A 25,621-nucleotide genomic window follows, 5' to 3' on the forward strand; every position below is an offset into this window, starting at 1 on the left:
TTTGTAATGATTTCCTATGTTGAAAATATTTTGTTGGTCTGTAATGTAGACCATCCTGAAGCTGCAGTTGATTAATATATGAAATTAATTCTTTAAATGTTTTGATAAACATGCACCTGTTAAGAAACTGACTGTTAGAACTGTTAAGGCTCCATGGATTGATGAGGAATTGAAAAACTGTATGGTTGAAAGAGACGGGGCAAATGAAAAAGACGGGGCAAAAGGAGAGCCTAATAAGCACCCTTTACTGGTTCCAACAGCTGACCAATCAGCTTGCTGACAACAGCAAACTTTTAGGAAATAAAATGGTGACCAGACACAATGCTATTTCTCTGTAAACAGACTTTTCGCATGCTTATAGAGAAGGGCACTCAACATGTACCGCACTGACACAAATGACTGACGATTGATTGGAAATACATAGATAATAACAAGATTGTGGGAACTGTACTATTAGATTTCAGTGCAGCCTTTGATATTATTGACCATAACCTGTTGCAGAGAAAACGTGTGTGTTATGGCTTTTCGACCTTACTACTTGACGCAGTAAGGAGAGTGAAGTTGCTAAATAGTGTAGCCCGTAGTGTGGTGAGGAGGAGGAGTCTACTGTGTCCAGAAGCGACTTCACTTTTTAATTTTCTGTATTCAGGATCACTCAAACATTGTTTTAGGCTTTGTTTTACTATTGACAGTTACAGCTGAGTTCAGGATTGTATATCGATTCGCTCTCCTTAAATATTTGTCATGTGATGTATTAGTTGCAAGACTACAAAGCTTGTAGGGATTTGTAGTCTTGCATGATGTCTACTTTGAATCTCAGAGTAAATAGAGTAGAATATATTGCTAAAAGTCACATTGTCCAAGAGAGATGGTTATCAAATTGTCACCCCAGGGTAAGCCTACACCAAACACAGGTCTTATCTGAAGTGTTTTTAAAATCCCCTTTATAGGAAAAAATGAATGGTTGAAAAACGATTAGAACCATTTCCCTGTTTGACATCCAGGTTTTATGGGTATTATGACACTTCCACTGTGGGACTCTATAGCTCCAATGAATGGCTAAATTACTTCCGGACATGAAGGGTCCAAGGAGCTCCTCCTCACCACTTCATATCAGGCTGACAGTTAATGCACATTTAGTGTAGTGATTTTCACCCCTAAAAAAATAATACATACTGTACATCTACAGTACATAAACACCAAACAATTTTTCAGATATACTGACTTATTCTGAACACACTCCCAACTTCGGCAGACAAGTTACAAATTCTCACTGAAGTTTCTAGCCACTAGCTAGCTTGGAAGGGGCTCATCAGGAGGACTGACTGAACTGACTGAATCAAATCAGGTGGCCTCCATTTGACCTTCGCTGCGCAACATAAGTTATCAATTTTGGCAGCAGGTGTGTCCGTATAGCCTCTCCCATATCAGAAAGGTGTGTAGCTAGTTCCCCAGTGCTACCTAGCGCCTACTGTATGCTACAGGAGTTTGAAAAGTGATTCATTCTACAGGTGATTATTTCTAATATCGGAAAGGTGTGTAGCTAGTGCCACAGTGCTGCCGAGCGCCCACTGTATGCTACAGGAGTTTGAAAGGTGTCACATTCTACCCCTCCTTTTCTTTTCTCCAATAGTTCATTTCCTGGTTGTGTTTTTTTTTCTTCAACAATTCAATCCCCAGCTTCAATTGAAATTGACATGGTTTATAATAAGTGCCTAATTCCGGTATATATTACTACAGTTTTTTAGATGTTTTGAGTTTTAGGTCCCGCTCTAAATGATGCACAGCTTATAAAAGCTTCATAAAGGCTTCATAAAGGCTTCATAAACACTACATAAATGTTGATTCCCAGGACCACCCATACGCATGACTGTAAGTCGCTTTGGATAAAAGCGTCTGCTAAATTGTATATAGTATACTATATTTCACTAAAACATTTGCAGGAAGGCCCAACCTCTTTCCCTCCTGGGTGCATAGTTAATATTGGACATGACCTCAACTTCCCCCACAATGCTGTGCTGCAGGATTACACACACTCTAAAGTGCAGTCACGCACAGCAAAAAACTTTGGTAGGGCCTTTTAAAATCCGTACATATTTTTTTATATTTTTTCTCCCAAATTACATTTTCTTGGTTTTGTTTTTCCAGGTTTCGGATTAAATCCCATTTTCTCTGGTTTAACCCAGTTTTTTTCACACTTTTTAAATAGAAAAACATCTAAATGGGATTTTCTGTGTTTACAACAATGCTTAAACCACATCAGGGGATTTTTTGGTGTATATTTTTTATTTCACCTTTATTTAACAGGGTAGGCCAGTTGAGAATAAGTTCTCATTTACAACTGCGACCAGGCCAAGATTACTTTTGAGGTCTGGGAAAAATCTAAGAACCTTTGATTTTTGAGTATAGTTGCCCTTTATTTCAGTGAGCATACCCTGAACTGTTGTTTGACTAGTGGGTTTTCTGTAACACAGTAAAACACACGATGTGATTCGGCCGCCAATAGAATGGGTGGATTAAAAATCTAATACAAAGTTGTGCTGCCACTGGACAGCGAAAACAAGTAACTTAACATTTATTTATTGTAATTTAAAATAGTTTTAGTTGTTGAGTGTTGAGTTAGATTACATTCTGTAGCTACCTCAATCGTTATTACAAATAATTATGGTGACCTTCACAGCAATCGCTAGCTAGCTGAAATTTAACTAGCTAGCAGGCTAAGCGAAATACTGTACAAGTCCCCCTAGATATAACCACATCTCATAGACACGTCATGAGATTTGTATTTGAAAGAGGAATATGATAATACAAATCAAATGGAGTTTCCCATCTCCCCATTTAGAGTTTCTGCCGCAGCACAGACCGTATCCAGATGGTGTGACAAAGACATTTCCTAACAGACCTTATCCAGATGGTGGGACAAAGAAATTTCCTAACAGACCTTATCCAGATGGTGAGACAAAGACATTTCATAACAGACCTGCTAACTTTCTTTGTTGTCATTTTTAAGGTTGGAACCAACATGCAGTACCTTCAGCTGGAAGAGAGGCAAGAACCATTCGTCCACCAGCTCAGGGACAAGCTACACTATTCACAGTCCTGTGTAATGTTCAATGTACAGTACCAGTCAAAAGTTTGGACACACCTACTCATTCCAGGGATTTTCTTTATTTTTCCTATTTTCTACATTGTATAATAATAGTGAAGACATCAAAACTATGAAATAAAACATATGGAATCATGTAGTAACCAAAACAGTGTTAAACAAATCAAAATATATTTTAGATTTTAGATTCTTCAAAGTAGACACCCTTTGCCTTGATGACAGCTTTGCACACTCTTCACTACAATGTAAAAAATAGTAAAAAATAAAAATAAAAACCATTGAATGAGTAGGTGTGTTCAATCTTTTGACTGGTACTGTAATTGCAACGCTGGACTTCATGTATTTGTATTGTTTAAAAAATGTACAAATAAAAGCAAATGTATGGTTTTAACATGTTTATAATGTTTAGTTGTTTTAGCTGTTAATGATAATTCCCTAAGTGTTTAATACATTGGTGTTGACATCGTTAGGGCTTTATGTATGTGTTATGAACTACCAAAGTGGTCAGACTTTAAATGAAGTATATAGAGTCTTTATGTATGTGTTATGAACTACCAAAGTGGTCTGACTTTAAATGAAGTATATAGAGTCTTTACGGATGTGTGTCTGTGTCTGTGTCTGAGTCTGAGTCTGTGTCTGAGTCTGTGTCTGTGTCTGAGTCTGAGTCTGTGTCTGTGTCTGTGTCTGAGTCTGTGTCTGTGTCTGAGTGTGTGTCTGTGTCTGAGTCTGTGTCTGAGTCTGTGTCTGAGTGTGTGTCTGAGTCTGTGTCTGAGTCTGTGTCTGAGTCTGTGTCTGAGTCTGAGTCCGTGTCTGAGTGTGTGTCTGTGTCTGAGTCTGTGTCTGAGTCTGTGTCTGTGTCTGAGTGTGTGTCTGAGTCTGTGTCTGAGTCTGAGTCTGAGTGTGTGTCTGAGTGTGTGTCTGTGTCTGAGTCTGTGTCTGAGTCTGTGTCTGAGTCTGAGTCTGTGTCTGAGTCTGTGTCTGAGTGTGTGTCTGAGTGTGTGTCTGAGTGTGTGTCTGTGTCTGAGTCTGTGTCTGAGTCTGTGTCTGAGTGTGTGTCTGAGTGTGTGTCTGAGTGTGTGTCTGAGTCTGTGTCTGAGTCTGTGTCTGAGTCTGTGTCTGAGTCTGAGTGTGTGTCTGTGTCTGAGTCTGTGTCTGAGTCTGTGTCTGAGTCTGTGTCTGTGTCTGAGTGTGTGTCTGAGTCTGTGTCTGAGTCTGAGTCTGAGTGTGTGTCTGAGTGTGTGTCTGAGTCTGTGTCTGAGTGTGTGTCTGAGTCTGAGTGTGTGTCTGTGTCTGAGTCTGTGTCTGAGTGTGTGTCTGAGTCTGAGTGTGTCTGTGTCTGAGTCTGTGTCTGAGTCTGTGTCTGAGTGTGTGTCTGTGTCTGTGTCTGAGTGTGTGTCTGAGTCTGAGTGTGTCTGTGTCTGAGTCTGTGTCTGAGTCTGTGTCTGAGTGTGTGTCTGTGTCTGAGTGTGTGTCTGTGTCTGAGTGTGTGTCTGTGTCTGTGTCTGAGTCTGTGCCTGAGTCTGTGTCTGAGTCTGAGTCTGAGTGTGTGTCTGAGTCTGAGTCTGAGTCTGTGTCTGTGTCTGTGTCTGAGTCTGTGTCTGAGTCTGAGTCTGAGTCTGTGTCTGAGTGTGTGTCTGTGTCTGTGTCAGAACCATGATTTGTAAGTCGCTCTGGATAAGAGCGTCTGCTAAATGACTTAAATGTAAATGTAAATGTAAGATGATTTGGAGTAGTTCAACCTGAGACTACAGCACCAGGTATTCCTCTTCTGTTCTCATGGAAGCTAGGGCTTGATTACATCCTGTTACAATGGGGCCGACATTTTGTGACTGATCTTTCAGCAGGGGAGTGGATGTGTCAAAGACCTGACTGGGTCCAGCACCGTGTGGTATGGATAGTTATATTGTGATGTTAAAGACCTGACTGGACCCAGCACCGTGTGGTATGGATAGTTATATTGTTCTGTTAAAGACCTGACTGGGTCCAGCACCGTGTGGTATGGATAGTTATATTGTGATGTTAAAGACCTGACTAGACCCAGCACCGTGTGGTATGGATAGTTATATTGTTCTGTTAAAGACCTGACTGGGTCCAGCACCGTGTGGTATGGATAGTTATATTGTTCTGTTAAAGACCTGACTGGGTCCAGCACCGTGTGGTATGGCTCGTTATATTGTTCTGTTAAAGACCTGACTGGGTCCAGCACCGTGTGGTATGGATAGTTATATTGTTCTGTTAAAGACCTGACTGGGTCCAGCACCGTGTGGTATGGCTCGTTATATTGTGATGTTAAAGACCTGACTGGGTCCAGCACCGTGTGGTATGGCTCGTTATATTGTGATGTTAAAGACCTGACTGGGTCCAGCACCGTGTGGTATGGCTCGTTATATTGTGATGTTAAAGACCTGACTGGGTCCAGCACTGTGTGGTATGGCTCGTTATATTGTGATGTTAAAGACCTGACTGGGTCCAGCACCATGAGGTATGGATAGTTGTTGTTTGTGTACTGAGGAACATGTAACTTGGTTCCAGAAGAAAGACTCTTTCCATTTCTTTAGGTTCATCAAGGTACGTTTTTCTTTATGTTGTAGTCTTTCATCAAGGTCAGTGTTTCTTGGTGTAACGTCGTCCCCAGGCTATTGAACACACAGCACATATAAGCCTGGGATATCAACCATTCAGAGTTGGCCTTAGTGGGAGTGAACATAGAATTCTATAGGAGTGATCTTATTCAGTAAAGTATTTGTCATCATCATTACTTAATAACATGGCTAAACCCTGCCCATTTCCACAATGTATCTTGTTAAAATGGGATGTTAAACCTAACCCTAACTAATGAAGGCCAAGTTTTATGTGTTGGTCCACCAGACCATTTGGGTGAAAGTGTCTGGGAACGAGATTAGGTGTAATGTGACTAACATGACATCACTTTAGAGCGTATGACATCACTTTAGAGGGTATGACATCACTTTAGAGGGTATGACATCACTTTAGAGAGTATGCCATCCTTCAGCACAACATGCCTCCCTTTATAAAGCACACGTTTATAGCATATTTGACATATTGGGTGATAAGTTATGTCACATTTGACATTGGTGGTTATGTCACACTGTTATGCCACATTTATGAACCCTTTATAAAGCATGACATATGGTTATAGATTATTTTCTAACACATTTATGTAGTGCTTATGAAGGCATTATGAAGCCTTTATAAGCTGAAAGTCATTTAAAGCAGGATCGAGTTTTAATTTTGATTAAAGAGAAACACATTATACCTAAAATAAAGTTAAATTAAATGAACTTCCCGGTGAAATAGCCCACATAGAATATGAAAACCCATATGTAACCTCATCGAGGGAGTGTCTGGTGTATGGATTAACCCACACGTATCAGTCGGTGACAAGTATTTGATCAAACATAACAGTGTCAACAACAGACTACAATAACGCATTGTTAATAAACGTAATGACATTTCTCAGAAAGGAGGGCAATACAGCCTCCCTGCCATCCACCCTAAACCAACACTGTAGACTACCTGCTGTTAGATGGAGGAAGGGAGTGGGTGAGGTCATGACCAAGTATACAGCTGTCTAGCTGAAGGGAGTGGTTCGACTCATGCGCTGAACCTGGACGGTATAAAGATGCCTGTATTTGTCCTTGGAAGGGTTTCTATGGAGCAGCAACATATCTGACAACTGGTTGGCTGTCACTCTGTTTGGAATGGGACAGAACTGTACATTACTGTTTTGCTGCCAAGATACTGTAGCCTACATCTGCACTCTTAAAACTGTGCATTACTGTTTTGCTGCTAAGATACTGTAGCCAAGATCCTGTAGCCTATAAATTCATGGAATGCTTACAGTTGAAGTCGGAAGTTTACATACACCTTAGCAAATACATTTAAAATCAGTTTTTCACAATTCCTGATATTTAATTCTTATAAAAATTCCCTGTCTTAGGTCAGTTAGGATCACAACCTTATTTGAGAATGTGAAATGTCAGAATAATAGTAAAGAGAAGGATTAATTTAACTTTTTATTTCTTTCATCACATTCCCAGTGGGTCAGAAGTTTACATACACTCAATTAGTATTTGGTAGCATTGCCTTTAAATTGTTTAACTTGGGTCAAATATTTCGGGTAGCCTTCCACAAGCTTCCCACAATAAGGTGGGTGAATTTTGGCCAATTCCTCCTGACAGAGCTGGTGTAACTGAGTCAGGTTTGTAGGCCTCCTTGCTCACACATGTTGTTTCAGTTCTGCCCACACATTTTCTGTAGGCTTGAGGACAGGTCTTTGTGATGGCCACTCCAGTACCTTGACTTCGTTGTCCTTAAGCCATTTTTCCACAACTTTGGAAGTATGCTTGGGGTCATTGTCCAGTTGGAAGACACATTTGCGACCAAGCTTTAACTTCCTGACTGATGTCTTGAGATGTTGCTTCAATATATCCACATAATTTCAGTTCCTCATGATGCCATCTATTTTGTGACGTGTACCAGTCTCTCCTGCAGCAAAGCACCCCCACAACATGATGCTGCCACCCCCGTGCTTCATGGTTGGGATGGTGTTCTTCGGCTTGCAAGCCTCCCCCTTTTTCCTCCAAACATAATAATAGTCATTATGGCCAAACAGTTCTATTTTTGTTTCATCAGACCAGAGAACACTTCTCCAAAAAGTACGATATTTGTCCCCATGTGCAGTTGCAAACCGCAGTCTGGCTTTTTTATGACGGTTTTGGAGCAGTGGCTTCTTGCTTGCTGAGCGGCCTTTCAGGTTATGTCGATATAGGACTCGTTTTACTGTGGATATAGATACTTTTGTACCTGTTTCCTCCTGCATCTTCACAAGGTCCTTTGCTGTTGTTCTGGGATTGATTTGCACTTTTCGCACCAAAGTACATTAATCTCTAGGAGACAGAATGCGTCTCCTTCCTGAGCGGTGTGACGGCTGCGTGGTCCCATGGTGTTTATACTTGCGTACTATTGTTTGTACAGATGAACGTGGTACCTTCAGGCGTTTGGAAATTGCTCCCAAGGATGAACCAGACTTGTGGAGGTCTACAATTCTTTTTCTGAGGTCTTGGCTGATTTCTTTTGATTTTCCCATGATGTCAAGCAAAGAGGCACAGAGTTTGAAGGTAGGCCATGAAATACATCCACAGGTACCCTCCAATTGACTCAAATGATGTCAATTAGCCTATCAGAAGCTTCTAAAGCCATGACTTCATTTCCTGGAATTTTCCAATCTGTTTAAAGGCACAGTCAACTTAGTGTATGTAAACTTCTGACCCACTGGAATTGTGATACAGTGAATTATAAGTGAAATAATCTGTCTGTAAACAATTGTTGGAAAAATGACTTGTGTCACGCACAAAGTAGTTGTCCTAACCGACTTCCCAAAACTATAGTTTGTTAACAAGAAATTTGTGGAGTGGTTTGAAAAACAAATTTTTATGACTCCAACCTAAGTGTATGTAACCTTCCGACTTCAAATGTATGTACAGCCTTTGAATGTGTAATGTACGCACGGGTTCGCTTCACGCTGTTCACAGAATAATCACATACATTAACCTCTAATTACACAACAACGTTCATCTTATTAACAATGACGGCCAAACCCCGGGATTGTTCACAATGTGGTAGCCAGGGCACCAAAACAGCGGAGAAGTTGAGACTCGCACTTCATAATTGAAAAAAGTCAAGGGGTCTGAATACTTTCCCGAATGCACTGTAAATATTGCGTCTTATGAAATTGTCATGTTTGGCGTGCCAATGAATGACAAGGAGTTGACAGGATAGCAGAAACCGACTGACACCCAGGCTGTAAAGGGTCTGAAAGTCTTCAGAACATGGGCAGAACCAGGATGTATCACTGTTATTGACCTCGGTTGTTCCACCTTCAAGAGAGACAGATGGTAGATAGAAGGTGACACAACCCTGAACAATGTATAGATGACTCATATATCCCTGATAGAACCCTTCTACTGAGCTGCTGCTGCTGCTGCTGGGGGACAGACACTGGCTACATCCCAAATGGATCCCTATTACCTATATAGTACACTACTTTTAACGAGAGGCCTATGGGGCATGGTCAAAAGTGGTGTACTAAATAGGGAATAGGGTGTCATTCAGGAGACAGACACATTCTTTCACTGGCGTCATCCAGGCCTCAAGCATACTGGTACATGCATCACTACACAGTTTAAACTGAATGGTTGAAGTGCTCTTAACCTGTGTAATGTTGACATATTCACCTTAGATTACAGGAAGTTCGAGACGTTTACGGTTATGAGGATGTAATAAAGTGATCATGACTCTAATCTGAGGTATTAATCCATATTGATCATGTAAATAGTGATACTGATGCTGAGATATACTTGATTGAGTTTCAATCAGGAGTAAAAACAAGAAAACCCAGTAGGAAGTATTTTTGGTGGTTGCTAAAACAATTCTTAAGTGGGATTCAAACTGTAGGTGTCACGACTTCCGCCGAAGTAGGTCCCTCTCCTTGTTCGGGTGGCGTTCGACGGTCAACGTCACCGGTCTTCTAGCCATCGCCGCTCCACCTTTCATTTTCCATTTGTTTTGTCTTGGTTTTCTGCACACCTGGTTCACATTCCATCATCTGACTAAATGTATATTACCCTCTGTTCCCCCCCATGTCTGTGTGTGGAATTGTTTGTTTGTTACAGTGAGGGAAAAAAGTATTTGATCCCCTGCTGATTTTGTACGTTTGCCCAATGCCGAAGAAATGATCAGTCTATAATTTTAATGGTAGGTTTATTTGAACAGTGAGAGACAGAATAACAACAAAAATCCAGAAAAACGCATGTCAAAAATGTTATAAATTGATTTGCATTTTAATGAGGGAAATAAGTATTTGACCCCTCTGCAAAACATGACTTGGTACTTGGTGGCAAAACCCTTGTTGGCAATCACAGAGGTCAGACGTTTCTTGTAGTTGGCCACCAGGATTGCACACATCTCAGGAGGGATTTTGTCCCACTCCTCTTTGCAGATCTTCTCCAAGTCATTGAGGCTGATGTTTGGCAACTCAAACCTTCAGCTCCCTCCACAGATTTTCTATGGGATTAAGATCTGGAGACTGGCTAGGCCACTCCAGGACCTTAATGTGCTTCTTCTTGAGCCACTCCTTTGTTGCCTTGGCCATGTGTTTTGGGTCATTGTCATGCTGGAATACCCATCCACGACCCATTTTCAATGCCCTGGCTGAGGGAAGGAGGTTCTCACCCAAGATTTGACAGTACTTGGCCCCGTCCATCATCCCTTTGATGCGGTGAAGTTGCCCTGTCCCCTTAGCAGAAAAACACCCCCAAAGCATAATGTTTCCACCTTCATGTTTGACGGTGGGGATGGTGTTCTTGGGGTCATAGGCAGCATTCCTCCTCCTCCAAACACGGCGAGTTGAGTTGATGCCAAAGAGCTCCATTTTGGTCTCATCTGACCACAACACTTTCACCCAGTTGTCCTCTGAATCATTCAGATGTTCATTGGCAAACTTCAGACGGGCATGTATATGTGCTTTCTTGAGCAGGGGGACATTGCGGGCGCTGCAGGATTTCAGTCCTTCACGGCGTAAGGTGTTACCAATTGTTTTCTTGGTGACTATGGACCCAGCTGCCTTGAGATAATTGACAAGATCCTCCCGTGTAGTTCTGGGCTGATTCCTCACCATTCTCATGACCATTGCAACTCCACGAGGTGAGATCTTGCATGGAACCGCAGGCCGAGGGAGATTAACAGTTCTTTTGTGTTTCTTCCATTTGCGAATAATCGCATCAACTGTTGTCACTTTCTCACCAAACTGCTTGGCGATGGTCTTGTAGCCCATTCCAGCCTTGTGTAGGTCTACAACCTTGTCCCTGACATCCTTGGAGAGCTCTTTGGTCTTGGCCATGGTGGAGAGTTTGGAATCTGATTGATTGATTGCTTCTGTGGACAGGTGTCTTTTTTACAGGTAACAAACTGAGATTACGAGCACTCCCTTTAAGAGTGTGCTCCTAATCTCAGCTCGTTACCTGTATAAAAGACACCTGGGAGCCAGAAATCTTTCTGATTGAGAGGGGGTCAAATACTTATTTCCCTCATTAAAATGCAAATCAATTTATAACATTTTTGACAGGCGTTTTTCTGGATTTTTGTTGTTGTTATTCTGTCTCTCACTGTTCAAATAAACCTACCATTAAAATTATAGACTGATCATTTCTTTTTCAGTGGGCAAAAGTACAAAATCAACAGGGGATCAAATACTTTTTTCCCTCACTGTACGTGTGGTTCGCATCAGGCTGGTTTGTGCCGGGTATGTGTTTGACTCGAGTATTTTGTTTATTGTACTTTTTGTGTACTTTGGGCATTATCGCTGTTTTCCTTGGGCATGAATAAACTGTGCCTGTTATCACCCATCTCTGCTCTCCTGCACCTGACTTACCTTCAACCAGTTTCGCACATCGTGACAGAATTCCACACCGCTTATGGAGTCAGCAGGAGCAGGTACCCCTGTTGTAGGGGTCGAGGAGCGCGTCCGGGAGCACACGGCGATGCTCCACCATCTCGGCGCCGTTATGGCCCGCGTCGTCCAGACAATGGACCGCTGGGAGAGACAGGGAGTCCCTCCAGCGCCCTCCCCAGCACAACAGGGGTCTCCACTAGTCGCCTCTCCTGCACCCGGTCCCAGTGGGATTCGTCTTGCCCTTCCCGGGGAGTTTGATGGGACGGCAGCACGCTGTCAGGGGTTCCTGCTGCAGCTGGAACTGTATCTGGCGACCATCTACCCAGCTCTTTTGGGACGTGAGAGGGTGTCCGCCCTTGTCTTTTCCACCTGAGGCAGGGGACGAGGAGCGCCCAGGAGTTCGCCTTGGACTTTCGGACCCTGGCCGCCGGAGTGGGATGGAACGACAGGGCCTTGATCAACCACTATCGTTGCAGCCTGCACGGGGATGTCCGTCGGGAGTTGGCCTGCAGGGACACCACCATCACGTTTGATCAGCTGGTGGACCTGTCCATCCGGCTGGATAACCTGCTGACCACCTGCGGACATTCAGACGCAGCTCTGTCGGTTCCTTCTCCCAGCACCACCGCTCCGGTGCCGATGGAGCTGGGAGGTGCTGCGTTCAGGGAGGCCGGAGGAGGGGCCTTCACGTGCACCATCTGTGGCCGCAGAGGGCACACTGCCGGTCGGTGTCGGGTTGGTTCCTCTGGGGGTCGAAGCAGCAGGCAGGGCACTCTGGCGTCACCCCAGGTGAGCCTGCACCATTCTCATCAAGGGCCCTCTGTTGCCCATCTGTTATTGCAAGTTAACTTTCCTGTGTTTTCCCCGCATTCCCAGCATAAGGCACTCGTCGATTCAGGCGCGGTTCTGTTATCACCCATCTCTACTCTCCTGCACCTGACTTACCTTCAACCAGTTGCGCACATCGTGACAGTAGGGCCCAAATGAGTCAAGTAATGCTGAGATGAGCTGTTGAATTGCTTCTCTACTTTGTCTCTATACTGATGCTTAGCTTGTTTGATTGGTGGTTGCTAAAACAACTCTTACTGTAGGGCCCAAATGAGTCAAGTGAAGCTGAGCTGTACAGTGTCGGCCTGGTTACACATCCAGTATTGTTGCTGAATAGGACAATGTAAAAAGGGCCAACCTTATAGTGTGTATTAGGCTATTTACTCCATATAATGTCCATATACACACAATATCGTTGCTTTTTCAATATTGTTTCATGCTCAAACAACTGGAGTAGAGGTAGCCTAGTAGTTAGAGCGTTGGGCCAGCAACAAATCCCTGAGCTGACAAGGTAAACATCTGTCATTCTGACCCTGAGCAAGGTGGTTAACCCGCAGTTCCCTGGGCGCCAAAGATGTGGATGTCAGTTATGGCAGCCCCCCGCACCTCTCTGTTTCAGAGGGGTTGGGTTAAATGCAGAAGACACATTTCACTTGAATGACTAGGTATCCCCCTTTCCCTTGAAGTCCTATGGCTGTCCCCATAGGAGAACCCTATTTGGTTCCATGTAGAACCCTTTTTGGTTCCATGTAGAACCCTTTTTGGTTTCATGTAGAACCCTTTTGGGTTCCATGTGGAACCTAAAATGGTTATTCTACTTGGAACAAAAAATGGGACTTCTGAAAGTGGTTGGATTTCCTTAGACAGGGCTGGAATAAACACAAATCTGGGGCACTGTACAATAACATTTTAGAGAACCACTCCTCTTGGCAACGAAGAGAAAATGTTGCTAATTTCCTGCAATTCTTCAAATTTTGCAATGACTTATGCCGTGTTCTTATGTTATCTGATTGCCCAGTCGGTAATCTGGCCCTGTCAATAGACATGTTTACCATGTCTCAATAAAGATGTCTGACATCCTCCTTCTGATGGGTGTGAACTGACAGACACAGATTAAACAATGCCATTATAAAGGAGGCTGTCAAGCAGCACTCTACACTTTTACCTGAAGCCCACTTCACCTGGACACTAACTATGGGGTGGACAGCTCTGTGGTTGTGTGTTCTCGCTCTGCCACTAACGAGCGCCATCCAGGTGAAAGCCAAGAAAGGTAAGACGATACAGGATCATTTTGGAAATAGCTGTGATTTATTTTGATCTATGCAGACAAAGACAAACAGTCAAACATAGAAATAGATACTGTATTGAGATGGAGTTAGATTTTGTATTTTATTTAACCTTATTTTAACTAGGCAAGTCAGTTAAGACCAACATTTGATTTACAATAGATACTATATTGAGATGGCGTTAGATTAAGTTTCTGTCTATTTCGAGTCAACTATCAGTCAAGAACAGACACATTTTGTTATTATGAACATTTTTGGTTGGAGCTAATCTGAGTGCAGTCTGTCTAAGAGTGTCATATTCTATAATATCTTGATTCACAATCCACTAGAATTTGATATTTTGAAATACATGCTGCATTATTTACAATTTACAGCAAAGTTATTATTTGTGTCTCTTTCTGATTCCATACATTTAAAGTGGGTAACTTTTTCTGTTTTCGTCTCCTCAGCGCGCCAGTCCAACCATGTGAACAGCATCTGCAGCACCTGGGGCAGAGAGCACTTCAAGACCTTCGATGGAGACGTGTACCAGTTCCCAGGGACGTGTGAATACAACCTGGCCTCCGACTGCCACTCTGAGTCCTACCAGGAGTTCTCTGTGCACCTGAAGAGGAACGAGGCTACTGAGGCTGAGGGGAACCCTACGGTCAAACACGTAGTGGTCACTATCAACGACCTTGTCTTCCACCTGACCAAGACTCAGGTCGCGGTCAACGGAGAAATGTAAGTTTTCCACAAATGTTTTATGTTATGTGTACTCTAGTTCATCAGGGAAGTCACACTGAGATTGACATCCTTTTTCAAGCGAGCCATGGAAAAATCTATCTATCTATCTATCTATCTATCTATCTATCTATCTATCTATCTATCTATCTATCTATCTATCTATCTATCTATCTATCTATCTATCTATCTATCTATCTATCTATCTATCTATCTATCTATCTATCTATCTATCTATCTATCTATCTATCTATCTATCTATCTATCTATCTATCTATCTATCTATCTATCTATCTATCTATCTATCTATCTATCTATCTATCTATCTATCTATATAAAACATTTCCTCTCTGCAAAAAGTAATGGATTTATATTATGCTGTTACCTATTCCCATCTCAGAAAGTACTCTGACATATTTCCAAGGCTTCCAATTTGAATTCAAAGGATTTAACTGTATTTTGTGTCTCTTTGTTGTTAATTGACACATTGGTACATTTCTATGTAATCTCTATTATTAATAATGTTCTTCATCTTTATTCCCAGTGTAACTCTGCCGTACTACAATGGAGGAGTCCAACTGGAGAGGAATGCAGTTTACACCAAACTCTACTCCAAGGTTGGCCTGGTTGTCATGTGGAATGGAGAAGATGCCGTCATGGTAAGCTTTTATAAGAATCAAGACATTACTTAGAAGAATGCATACAGAAGTGTATTTATTTATTTGCTTTGTAAGAATCAATACGTTCACTGAAATTGACTGCTGTCATTAAACAGTGAACAGAGTAAAACAAACCCGTGCACATGCACAGATACCGTGTGTGACTGTGTGAGAGCAAAGTCTTGGGTCTCATCTCAATATCTGCTCTGCTGCTCGTGGCAACAGCATCTCTCTGAGTCTACCTTGAAAAATAGTTGACCCATCACTGTTTGCGTTAGGTGGAGCTGGACACGGAGTATACCAACCGTACCTGTGGTCTCTGTGGAGACTTTAATGGCCTTCCAGTCCACAATGAGTTTATTCATAATGGTGAGCATTTATAAGAATAATTAGCATTACGATTCACGAGCATTAAAACATGTATAGTCATTTATAACACACTTGTAATCATGTATATAAATATTGACAAGTATTTATAATGACTTATTCCTGTAACGTTTTAGGGTGTTAAGTGTAATCAATATATTCCAAGTGGCTAATATTATCAGTTATAACATGAATAGTCACTTATAACGAATTTCTAAGCATTTATCTAAATATTTATAATGACTAATTTAGTTGTTATTATTAACATGCTATTTATTTATATATTCTAAGTGACTGTTATATATTCTTACATCAAGTAACATCGTTGTAATTTCACACAGGTTGTAAGTTCATTAATATACATTTATACACATTTATAAGCGTTTCTAATCACTTATTGATGAAGGATGACATCATTTTATTTCCGTGCAGGTCGTAAAGTGAGCCCCATTGAGTTTGGAAACAGGCAGAAGGTCCACAGGCCCAACGAGGATTGTGAAGACCCCTATGAAGAGGAAGAGGAAGATGAACCTGCAGACGTTCAGCCTAAAGAGGACACGTGCAAGGAGTTTGTAAGTTCAACCTCATGTCTGTTCAGCCTGACAAATAGACTACAGTATTTCCATGTACTTCACTTCATTCTATTGATTTATTTGACTGCTACATGGAATGAATTAAGTTAAAATATGGTATAATATTATTCGTATTGCAACTAACAACCTCCTCCTCCTTCTCTTCCCCCTCTTCCTCTTTAACCTCTTCCTCGTCCTCTCTTCATCCTCCTCCTCCTCTGCCTCCTCCTCTCCCACTACTTCTCTCTCACTCCTCTTCTCCCTCTACCTCCTTTCCACCTGTACCTCCTCCTCCTCCCCTTCCTCTCCCACTCCTTCTCTCCCTCCACCTCCTCCTTTTCTCACACCACCACCTCCTCCCCCTCCTCCTCTCCCACTCCTCCACCTCCACCTCTAAATCCTCCTCTTTCTCTTCCTCCTCTCCCACTCCACCTCCTCCTCTCCTCCTCCTTCTCTCCCTCCACTTCCTCCTCTTCTCACACCACCACGTCCTCCCCCTCCTCCTTCTCTCCCTCCACTTCCTCCTCTTCTCCCTCCACCATCTCCTCCTCCTCTCCCTCCTCTTCCACCTCCTCCTCCTCTCCCTCCTACACGTCCTCCTCCTCTCCCTCCTCATTCACCTATACCTTCTCCTCATCCACCTCTTCCTCCTCCTCCTCCTCAGCATGCCCAGTGTGACCAGCTCCTACGCTCGCCGTTGTGGAGCTCCTGTGGTGCGGTTGTGAACCCTGAGCCCTACATCCAGGCCTGTATTCAGGACCTGTGTGGATGCAGCAACACTTCTGACAGCTTCTGTGTCTGCAGCACCCTGGCAGAGTACTCCAGACAGTGCTCCCATGCTGGGGGACAGCCACCCCACTGGAGAACAACAGCCTTCTGTGGTAATGGGACATCTCAATTACTGTCTGGGTGTTCAGGAAAACATTTCTTGGATTACAGTAGAGTTGTAGATCAAAAAGTCACATGCAAAAAATAACTCTTTATTTTCCATAGTCAGCTTCAGATCACACAAATGTTTTAAAAAACAAATAAATATATATTTACATATTTACATATAATAATAAAATGCACTATAATTAACTTTCTTTGTTTTCTTAGACAAGCAGTGTCCGTTCAACATGGTGTATCTGGAGAGTGGCTCTCCCTGCATGGATACCTGTACCCACTCAGACACCAGCTCACTGTGTGAAGAACACCTGATGGACGGCTGCTTTTGCCCTCACGGTCAGCCTTTAACCAGAACACACCTCAATGTATCAGTATAACAGTGATGATGTTATATATTTAGTCATAATACACATTTGAATTACATTTAGTAATAATAAATATAATTTATAAAGTGTATTTGTACAGATTTCTTTATTTTACAGTTATTTCCATTATACCACAAATAGCATTAGACTAACTCACTGTATCTCATTCTGTGACGTTCATGTTGTATGTTTTCACCGCTCTGTAGGGACTGTGGTGATGTTCATGACATGTTGTATGTTTTCACCACTCTGTAGGGACTGTGGTGATGTTCATGACATGTTGTATGTTTCCACCACTCTGTAGGGACTGTGGTGACGTTCATGACATGTTGTATGTTTTCCCCACTCTGTAGTGACTGTGGTGACGTTCATGACATGTTGTATGTTTTCACCACTCTGTAGGGACTGTAGTGACGTTCATGACATGTTGTATGTTTTCACCACTCTGTAGGGACTGTGGTGACGTTCATGACATGTTGTATGTTTTCACCACTCTGTAGGGACTGTGGTGACGTTCATGTTGTATGTTTTCACCACTCTGTAGGGACTGTGGTGACGTTCATGTTGTATGTTTTCACCACTCTGTAGGGACTGTGGTGACGTTCATGACATGTTGTATGTTTTCACCACTCTGTAGGGACGGTGGTGACGTTCATGACATGTTTTATGTTTCCACCACTCTGTAGGGACTGTGTTTGATGACATCTCAAAGCGGGGGTGTATCACTCAGGACCAGTGTCAGTGCAAACATGACAAAGTTTACAACTCTGGAGAAGTATTCAGACAGGACCGTGAGGAATGGTGAGTCAAATGTTTAGACTTGAAGTGCTCAATGTAAAGCACTGTACAGTTAAAATAACAAGTTAAGTTAAGACAGAAGTCGTAATAGAGGGTTCATGTATCTGGTTTATCCTGTAAATGACTTCATCATTTGTTCTGTGTCTGTGATTCAGTGTCGGTAACCATGGTCAGTGGTCCTGTAAATGACTTCATCATTTATTCTGTGTCTGTGATTCAGTGTCTGTCACCATGGTCAGTGGTCCTGTAAATTACTTCATCATTTGTTCTGTGTCTGTGATTCAGTGTCTGTCACCATGGTCAGTGGTCCTGTAAATTACTTCATCATTTGTTCTGTGTCTGTGATTCAGTGTCTGTCACCATGGTCAGTGGTCCTGTAAATGACTTCATAATTTGTTCTGTGTCTGTGATTCAGTGTCTGTCACCATGGTCAGTGGTCCTGTAAAAGTCTTCCCAGCCCTGCTACATGTGCAGTTGAGGAGGGTTCACACGTGACGACCTTCGATGGAAAAGCATACACCTTCCATGGGGACTGCTACTACCCCTTAGCCAAGGTGGAAAGCAAGGTAACTGACAATTCCACTATACTTTTATGAAGAGACAATCTAGATGATAAGTGGATGGCATTTTATATGTCACAACGTTTTCTCATCAAGTTTTTTGTTTTTTGTTTCCCTTCTCTGTTTCAGGATGAAGCCAGTCCAAAGTTCACTGTGCTGGTCCAGCTGGTTCCCTGTATAAGACAGAAGTTTGACACTTGCCTCAAGAGTGTTGTGGTTTTGCTAAACAATGATAGAAACAACGTGAGTATTACCTTCATTAAAAGATCGAGATTTGACATATACACTTAACCTCTATGGACTAGGTGGGACGTTAGCGTCCCACTCTATTCAACAGCCAGTGGAATGGGGTGGCGCGAAATACAAATACCTAAAAAATGCTATAACTTCAATTTCTCAAACATATGACTATTTTACACTATTTGAAAGATAAGACTCTCATTAATCTAACCACATTGTCCGATTTCAAAAAGGCTTTACAGCAAAAGCAAAACATTAGATTATGTTAGGAGAGTGCAAAGCCAAAAACAATCACACAGCCATTTTCAAAGCAAGCATATATGTCACAAAAACCCAAACCACAGCTAAATGCAGCACTAACCTTTGATGATGTTCATCAGATGACACTCCTAGGACATTATGTTATACAATACATGCATGTTTTGTTCAATCAAGTTCATATTTATATCAAAAAACAGCTTTTTACATTAGCATGTGATGTTCAGAACTAGCATACCCACCGAAAACTTCCGGTGAATTTACTAAATTACTCATGATAAACGTTGACAAAATACATACACAATTATTTTAAGAATTATAGATACAGAACTCCTTTATGCAATCGCGGTGTCAGATTTTAAAATAGCTTTTCGGCGAAAGCACATTTTGCAATATTCTGAGTACATAGCTCGGCCATCACAGGCTAGCTATTCAGACATCCGTCAACTTCGGGCTCACTAAACTCAGAATTACTATTAGAAAAATTGGATTACCTTTGCTGTTCTTCGTCAGAATGCACTCCCAGGACTTCTACTTCATAAACAACTGTTGTTTTGGTTCCAAATAATCCATAGTTATATCCAAATACCTCCGTTTTGATCGTGCGTTCAGGTCACTTTCCAAATGCGAGCGCATTTCGTGACAAAAAATATCTAAATGTTCCTTTACCATACTTAGAAGCATGTCAAACGCTGTTTAAAATCAATTTCGATGCTATTTTTCTCGTAAAATAGCGATAATATTCCAACAGGACAACGTTGTATTCATTCAAAGAGGGAAAGAAAAAAATTGCGAGGTCTCATGGACACACATCTCCAGTCTCTCTGTCACCAGGCAGTCCACTGACAAACTCTGCTGCTGTTATCTGCCCAGAGACAGGAGACGCATCAATCCGGTTTCTGAAGGCTTTAGAGAGCCAATGGAAGCCTTAGAAAGTGTCACGTAACAGCACAGATACTGTAATTTCGATAGAGATGCAACAGAAGGACTACAAATTGTCAGACAGGCCACTTCCTGCTTGAAATTTTCTCAGGTTTTTGCCTGCCATATGAGTTCTGTTATACTCACAGACACCATTCAAACAGTTTTAGAAACTTTAGAGTATTTTCTATCCAAATCTACTAATAATATGCATATTCTCATTTCTGGGCAAGAGTAGTAACCAGTTTAAATCGGGTAAATTTTTTCTCCGGCCGTGAAATTACTGCCCCCTAGCCCAGACAGGTTAAGCATATACACATGTATATTATACACCATCTCTATGTATGTACAGTCAGGTCCAAATTAAAAGGCATCCTTGATAAAGATGAGCAAAAAATACTATTAAATAAAGGTCTTTGGCCACGCACACCAGTGGTGGGTTTGGTGTCAAAAAGAAGAATCATATGCAAAACAGAGCCTGATACCTGCTGTATAATATGGTGGTGGATCTTTGATGTTATGGGGCTGTTATGCTTCCACTGGTCTGTATTGAGGAATGGTCTAAGATCCTTCCCAATGTGTTCTCCAATCTCCTAAAATCTTCTAGAGAAAGGCTCAGTATTGTTATCCTCGCAGGGTGAGGTATTGAAAAATAATGAAAATAGGGGTGCCAATCATTTTGGATCTGACTGGATAAGTACTTATATGTATGTAAAATGTATATACTGCACATCTAGTCTTGTGTTGAATAGGATTAGTTGATCATGGCTATTGTTTTCTTTTCCAGGCTTTGGTGATTACCGCCGATGGGAAAGTCAGCCACAATGCACAGATCACTCTGCCTTACAATACAGGTGGGAAATGGAATAATTAACCTCTTAACCTCTCTGGGCTACTCAACAGCCAGTTGAATCCTGTGGCGCGTTATTCAAATCCTTAGATATGCTATTACTTCAATTTTTCAAAAATATGACTATTTTACACCATTTTAAAGATAAGACTCTCGTTAATCTAACCACACTGTCCGATTTCAAAAAGGCTTTACAACGAAAGCAAAACATTAGATTATGTCAGCAGAGTACCGAGCCAGAAATAATCAGACACCCATTTTTCAAGCTAGCATATAATGTCACATAAACCCAAACCACAGCTAAATGTAGCACTAACCTTTGATGATCTTCATCAGATGACAACCCTAGGACATTATGTTATACAGTACATGCATGTTTTGTTCAATCAAGTTCATATTTATGTCAAAAACCAGCTTTTTACATTAGCATGTGACTAGCATGTGACTAGCATTCCCACCGAACACTGCCGGTGAATTTACTAAATTACTCACGATAAACGTTCACAAAAAGCATAACAATTATTTAAAGATTTATAGATACAGAACTCCTCTATGCACTCGATATGTCCGATTTTAAAATAGCTTTTCGGTGAAAGCACATTTTGCAATATTCTCAGTAGATAGCCCGGCATCACAGGGCTAGCTATTTAGACACCCAGCAGGTTTAGCACTCATCAAAGTCAGATTTACTATAAGAAAAATGTTCTTACCTTTGTTGTCTTCGTCAGAATGCACTCCCAGGACTTCTACTTCAATAACAAATGTTGGTTTGGTCCAAAATAATCCATCGTTATATCCAAACAGCGGCGTTTTGTTCGTGCGTTCTAGACACTATCCTAAAGGCTAAATAAGGGTGACGAGCATGGCGCAATTCGTGACAAAAGAATTCTAAATATTCCATTACCGTACTTCGAAGCAGGTCAACCGCTGTTTAAAATCAATTTTTATGCAATTTTTCTCATAAAAAAAGAGATAATATTCCGACCGGGAATCTGCGTTTAGATAAACAGACAAAGGAAAAGAAACCATTCGGTCGAAGCGGGCACGCACCTAAGGCCATAGTACTCTGAGTGGCCACTTGCCAAAAGCGATAAAGTGTTTCAGCCAGAGCCTGCCTCGATATCGTTCAACGTTTTCCCGGGCTCTGAGACCCTATGGACGACGTAGGAAGTGTCACGTTATTGCACAGATCCTGAGTCTTCAATAAAAAGAGCCAAGATCAAACACTACTTCTCAGACAGGCCACTTCCTGCTTGAAATCTTCTCAGGTTTTGGCCTGCCATAGGAGTTCTGTTATACTCACAGACACCATTCAAACAGTTTTAGAAACTTTAGGGTGTTTTCTATCCAAAGCCAATAATTATATGCATATTCTAGTTACTGGGCAGGAGTAGTAACCAGATTAAATCGGGTACGTTTTTTATCCAGCCATGCAAATACTGCCCCCTATCCCCAACAGGTTAAGGTGATTACGCCTAAAATGTCATACCCAAATCTAACTGCCTGTAGCTCAGGCCCTGAAGCAAGGATATGCATATTCTTGGTGCCATTTGAAAGGAAACACTTTGAAGTTTGTGGAAATGTGAAAGGAATGTAGGAGAATATAACACAATAGATCTGGTAAAAGATAATACAAAGAAAAAAACAACTGTCCTATTGTATTTTATTGTTCCATCTATGAAATGCAAGAGAAAGGGCATAATGTATTATTCCAGCCCTCAGGTGCAATTTAGATTTTGGCCACTAGATGGCAGCAGTGTATGTTCAAAGTTTTAGACTGATCCAATGAACCATTGCATTTCTGTTGAAATGTTGTATCAAGACTGCCTAAATCTGCCAAATTTCTTTATTAATAACTTTTCATGTTCAAAATTGTGCACTCTCCTCAAACAATAGCATGGTATTCTTTCACTGTAATAGCTACTGTAAATTGCACAATGCAGTTAGATTAACAAGAATTTAAGCTTTTTGCCAATATCAGATATGTCTTATGTCCTGGTAAATGTTCTTGATACTTACAACCTAATGCTAGTCGCATTAGCCTACGTTAACTCAAACGTCCCAAGGGACACTGATCCCACAGAAGTTATTAACCTCTTGACGTTACCCTAGGATAGGGGGCGCCACAGCGCATTTTGAAAAAAATTCGTGCCCATTTTCAACGGCCTACTGGAATTCTGAATTGTGGACTCAACTTCACATCTTTCCCTATTAATCACGCCGTGAGCTATGGTTCATTGAGAACTTTCTATTGCTTCCACTAGATGTCCCCAGTCTTTACACATTGGTTTGAGCCTTCTACTGTCAAAACTGAATAAATGAGACGCTGTGGAAATTGGTCACAGGGGGAGGGCCATCACCATTATGACGCCGGCGGCCCTGTCTACCCCCTCCTTTCGAAACGTTTTGAAACACAATACAATCGTCTCCCTCGAATCTTATTGGCTCTCTTGTTGAAACAGGCCCTGAAGATGTATGTTATACAAAGTTTGACATGTTTGAACGAACCTAAATGGGGGAAAAATGTTATTTTTCGAAACCGCTGTCCCGCGCCCGACGGAGCATTTGGATACAGCCTTCAGACGCGCTAACAACAGCAAGCTAATGGAACATAAAGGATGGACTTTTTCGAACGAAAATCTATTTGTTGTGGACCTGGGATTCCTGGAAGTGCTTTCTGATGAAGACAACTAAAGGTAAGGGATTATTGACAATATTATACAAGATTAGATGTGATATGCGATTGTTCCAAGATGGCGCCGAGCTGGAATTACTAGCTAATTTTCTGAGTATCGCATCCCCTTTTATCGCAAAGTGTGATTACCCAGTAAAGTTATTTTTAAATCTGGTATGACAGGTGCTTTCAAGAGATATTCATCTATAAATCTTAGAATGACAATATTACATTTTAAAAATGTTTTCGAATAGTAATTCAGTAAATTGTAGCACTGTTTCCCGGGATGCATTTGAGGGAAAATAGTTAGTCAACGTCAGACGCCGATGTAAAATGCTGTTTTTATATATAAATATGAACTTTATTGAACAAAAGAATGCATGCATTGTGTAACATGATGTCCTAGGTGTGTCATCTGATGAAGATTGTAAAAGGTTAGTGCTGCATTTAGCTGTTTTTTGGTTATTTGTGATGCATGTGGTTGTTCGGAAAATGGCTATGTTGCTACTTTTACCATGTACTCCTCTAACATAATCTAACGTTTTGCTTTTCCTGTAAAACCTTTTTGAAATCGGACGACGTGGGTCGATTCAGGAGAGGTGTATCTATAAAACGATATGAGACAGTCCTATATTTGAAAAAAATATATATATTAAATTTCGTTATGCTAATGTCGCCAGGAGTTTTTCGCTGGATGTTGATCCCGCTTACGGGACGAGACGCTCAAGTTAAGCAATTATTGCCCGAGAGGGTGTGATATATGGCCAATATAGCATGGCTAAAGGCTGTTCTTGGGCACGACACAACACCTCTTACCAATGGTACATTGGTCACATACTACAATCCCCCAATGTGCTTTATTGCTATTATAAACTGGTTACCAACGTAATTAGAGCAGTAAAAATAAAATGTTTTGTCATACGGTCTGATATAACACATCTGTCAGCCAATCAGCATTGAGGGCTCGAACCACCCAGTTTATAATAAAGATTATGCACACCCTTCTATGTTCTGAAAGTGCAACCAGTAACATATAATGAAACATAGAATGAAACATTCGCCTGTATAAATATCAACTACCTAATTCTATGTATTATTACACTATACTTCCAAAGTTATTTACACAGCATTAAGTACAGTAATGTTTAGTGTTATTAAATAGACATTTTTTAAATAAAAAATGAATAATATTTAATTTTGGTAATCCCCCACCCCACCCACCCCCCCACCCCTCCTTTCTGTTCCCAGCTGACATTAGTGTACGGTGTCCATATTAGGACAACCTCAGTCTCAGCAGGAGCTCTTTCAGTCTTGTTCCCAGTTGACATTAGCGTATGGTGTCTATATTAGGACTACCTCAGTCTCAGCAGGAGCTCTTTCAATCTTGTTCCCAGCTGACATTAGTCTATTTGTTTTTCTTCCCATAGCTGGCATCAGTGTGTTCAAGCCGTCATCCTTCCACATAATGCTCCAGACCAGCTTTGGGCTGCAGGTTCAGATCCAGCTGGTCCCTATCATGCAGGTCTATGTCACCCTGGATGAGAGCTACAAGAGCAAGACACAAGGTAAGTTAACTCCCAAGTTGTAGGCATATACCTCTGAAGGTGAACAGATATCAGTTATATATGGAGTTTAAGTTCTACTTTATGCAAATGGATTTATATGGTGTTCATTTCTGTATGGTGTAGGTTCATATGGTGTTGATTTCTGTTTGGTGTAGGTTTGTATGGTGTTGATTTCTGTTTCTATTTCTTCTAGGTCTGTGTGGGAACTTCAACAAGGTTCTGTCTGATGACATGAAGACCCCTCAGGGTATGGTGGAGGGAACAGCCTCTTCATTTGGGAACTCCTGGAAGGCTAATCCTACCTGCAAAGACAGAGAGGAGAGGCTGGATGACCCCTGCTCCCTCAGTGTGGAGAATGGTAAGACCTCTTCACTAACTCTTTTTTAATTGAAGGATAACCCTTACATGACACAATAAAAAGCAGAACATAAGCATTTCATAAATGTTTACGTCAACAACCGCAGTATCATGTCATTGGATCCAAAGCGA

The 25,621-nt window shown here is 41.5% G+C and overlaps 1 protein-coding gene across 1 annotated transcript in view; it reads left to right on the plus strand.

The window, feature by feature from the left end:
- Positions 1–13,512: 13,512 nt before the first annotated feature.
- Positions 13,513–25,621, plus strand: part of LOC106591811 (mucin-2) — a 36,407-nt gene continuing 24,298 nt past the window's right edge. The window contains exons 1-13 of the mRNA XM_045706200.1: positions 13,513–13,677; positions 14,143–14,416; positions 14,961–15,075; positions 15,354–15,444; positions 15,874–16,013; positions 16,678–16,894; positions 17,112–17,237; positions 17,953–18,067; positions 18,480–18,630; positions 18,754–18,867; positions 20,831–20,897; positions 24,995–25,132; positions 25,326–25,490. Of these exons, the coding sequence (XP_045562156.1) occupies positions 13,602–13,677; positions 14,143–14,416; positions 14,961–15,075; positions 15,354–15,444; positions 15,874–16,013; positions 16,678–16,894; positions 17,112–17,237; positions 17,953–18,067; positions 18,480–18,630; positions 18,754–18,867; positions 20,831–20,897; positions 24,995–25,132; positions 25,326–25,490 (1,789 nt within the window). The 5' untranslated portion in view covers positions 13,513–13,601. The remainder of the gene's footprint in view (positions 13,678–14,142; positions 14,417–14,960; positions 15,076–15,353; positions 15,445–15,873; positions 16,014–16,677; positions 16,895–17,111; positions 17,238–17,952; positions 18,068–18,479; positions 18,631–18,753; positions 18,868–20,830; positions 20,898–24,994; positions 25,133–25,325; positions 25,491–25,621) is intronic.

This window comes from Salmo salar, chromosome ssa23, assembly GCF_905237065.1.
Source record: "Salmo salar chromosome ssa23, Ssal_v3.1, whole genome shotgun sequence".
Lineage (NCBI taxonomy): Eukaryota > Metazoa > Chordata > Actinopteri > Salmoniformes > Salmonidae > Salmo > Salmo salar.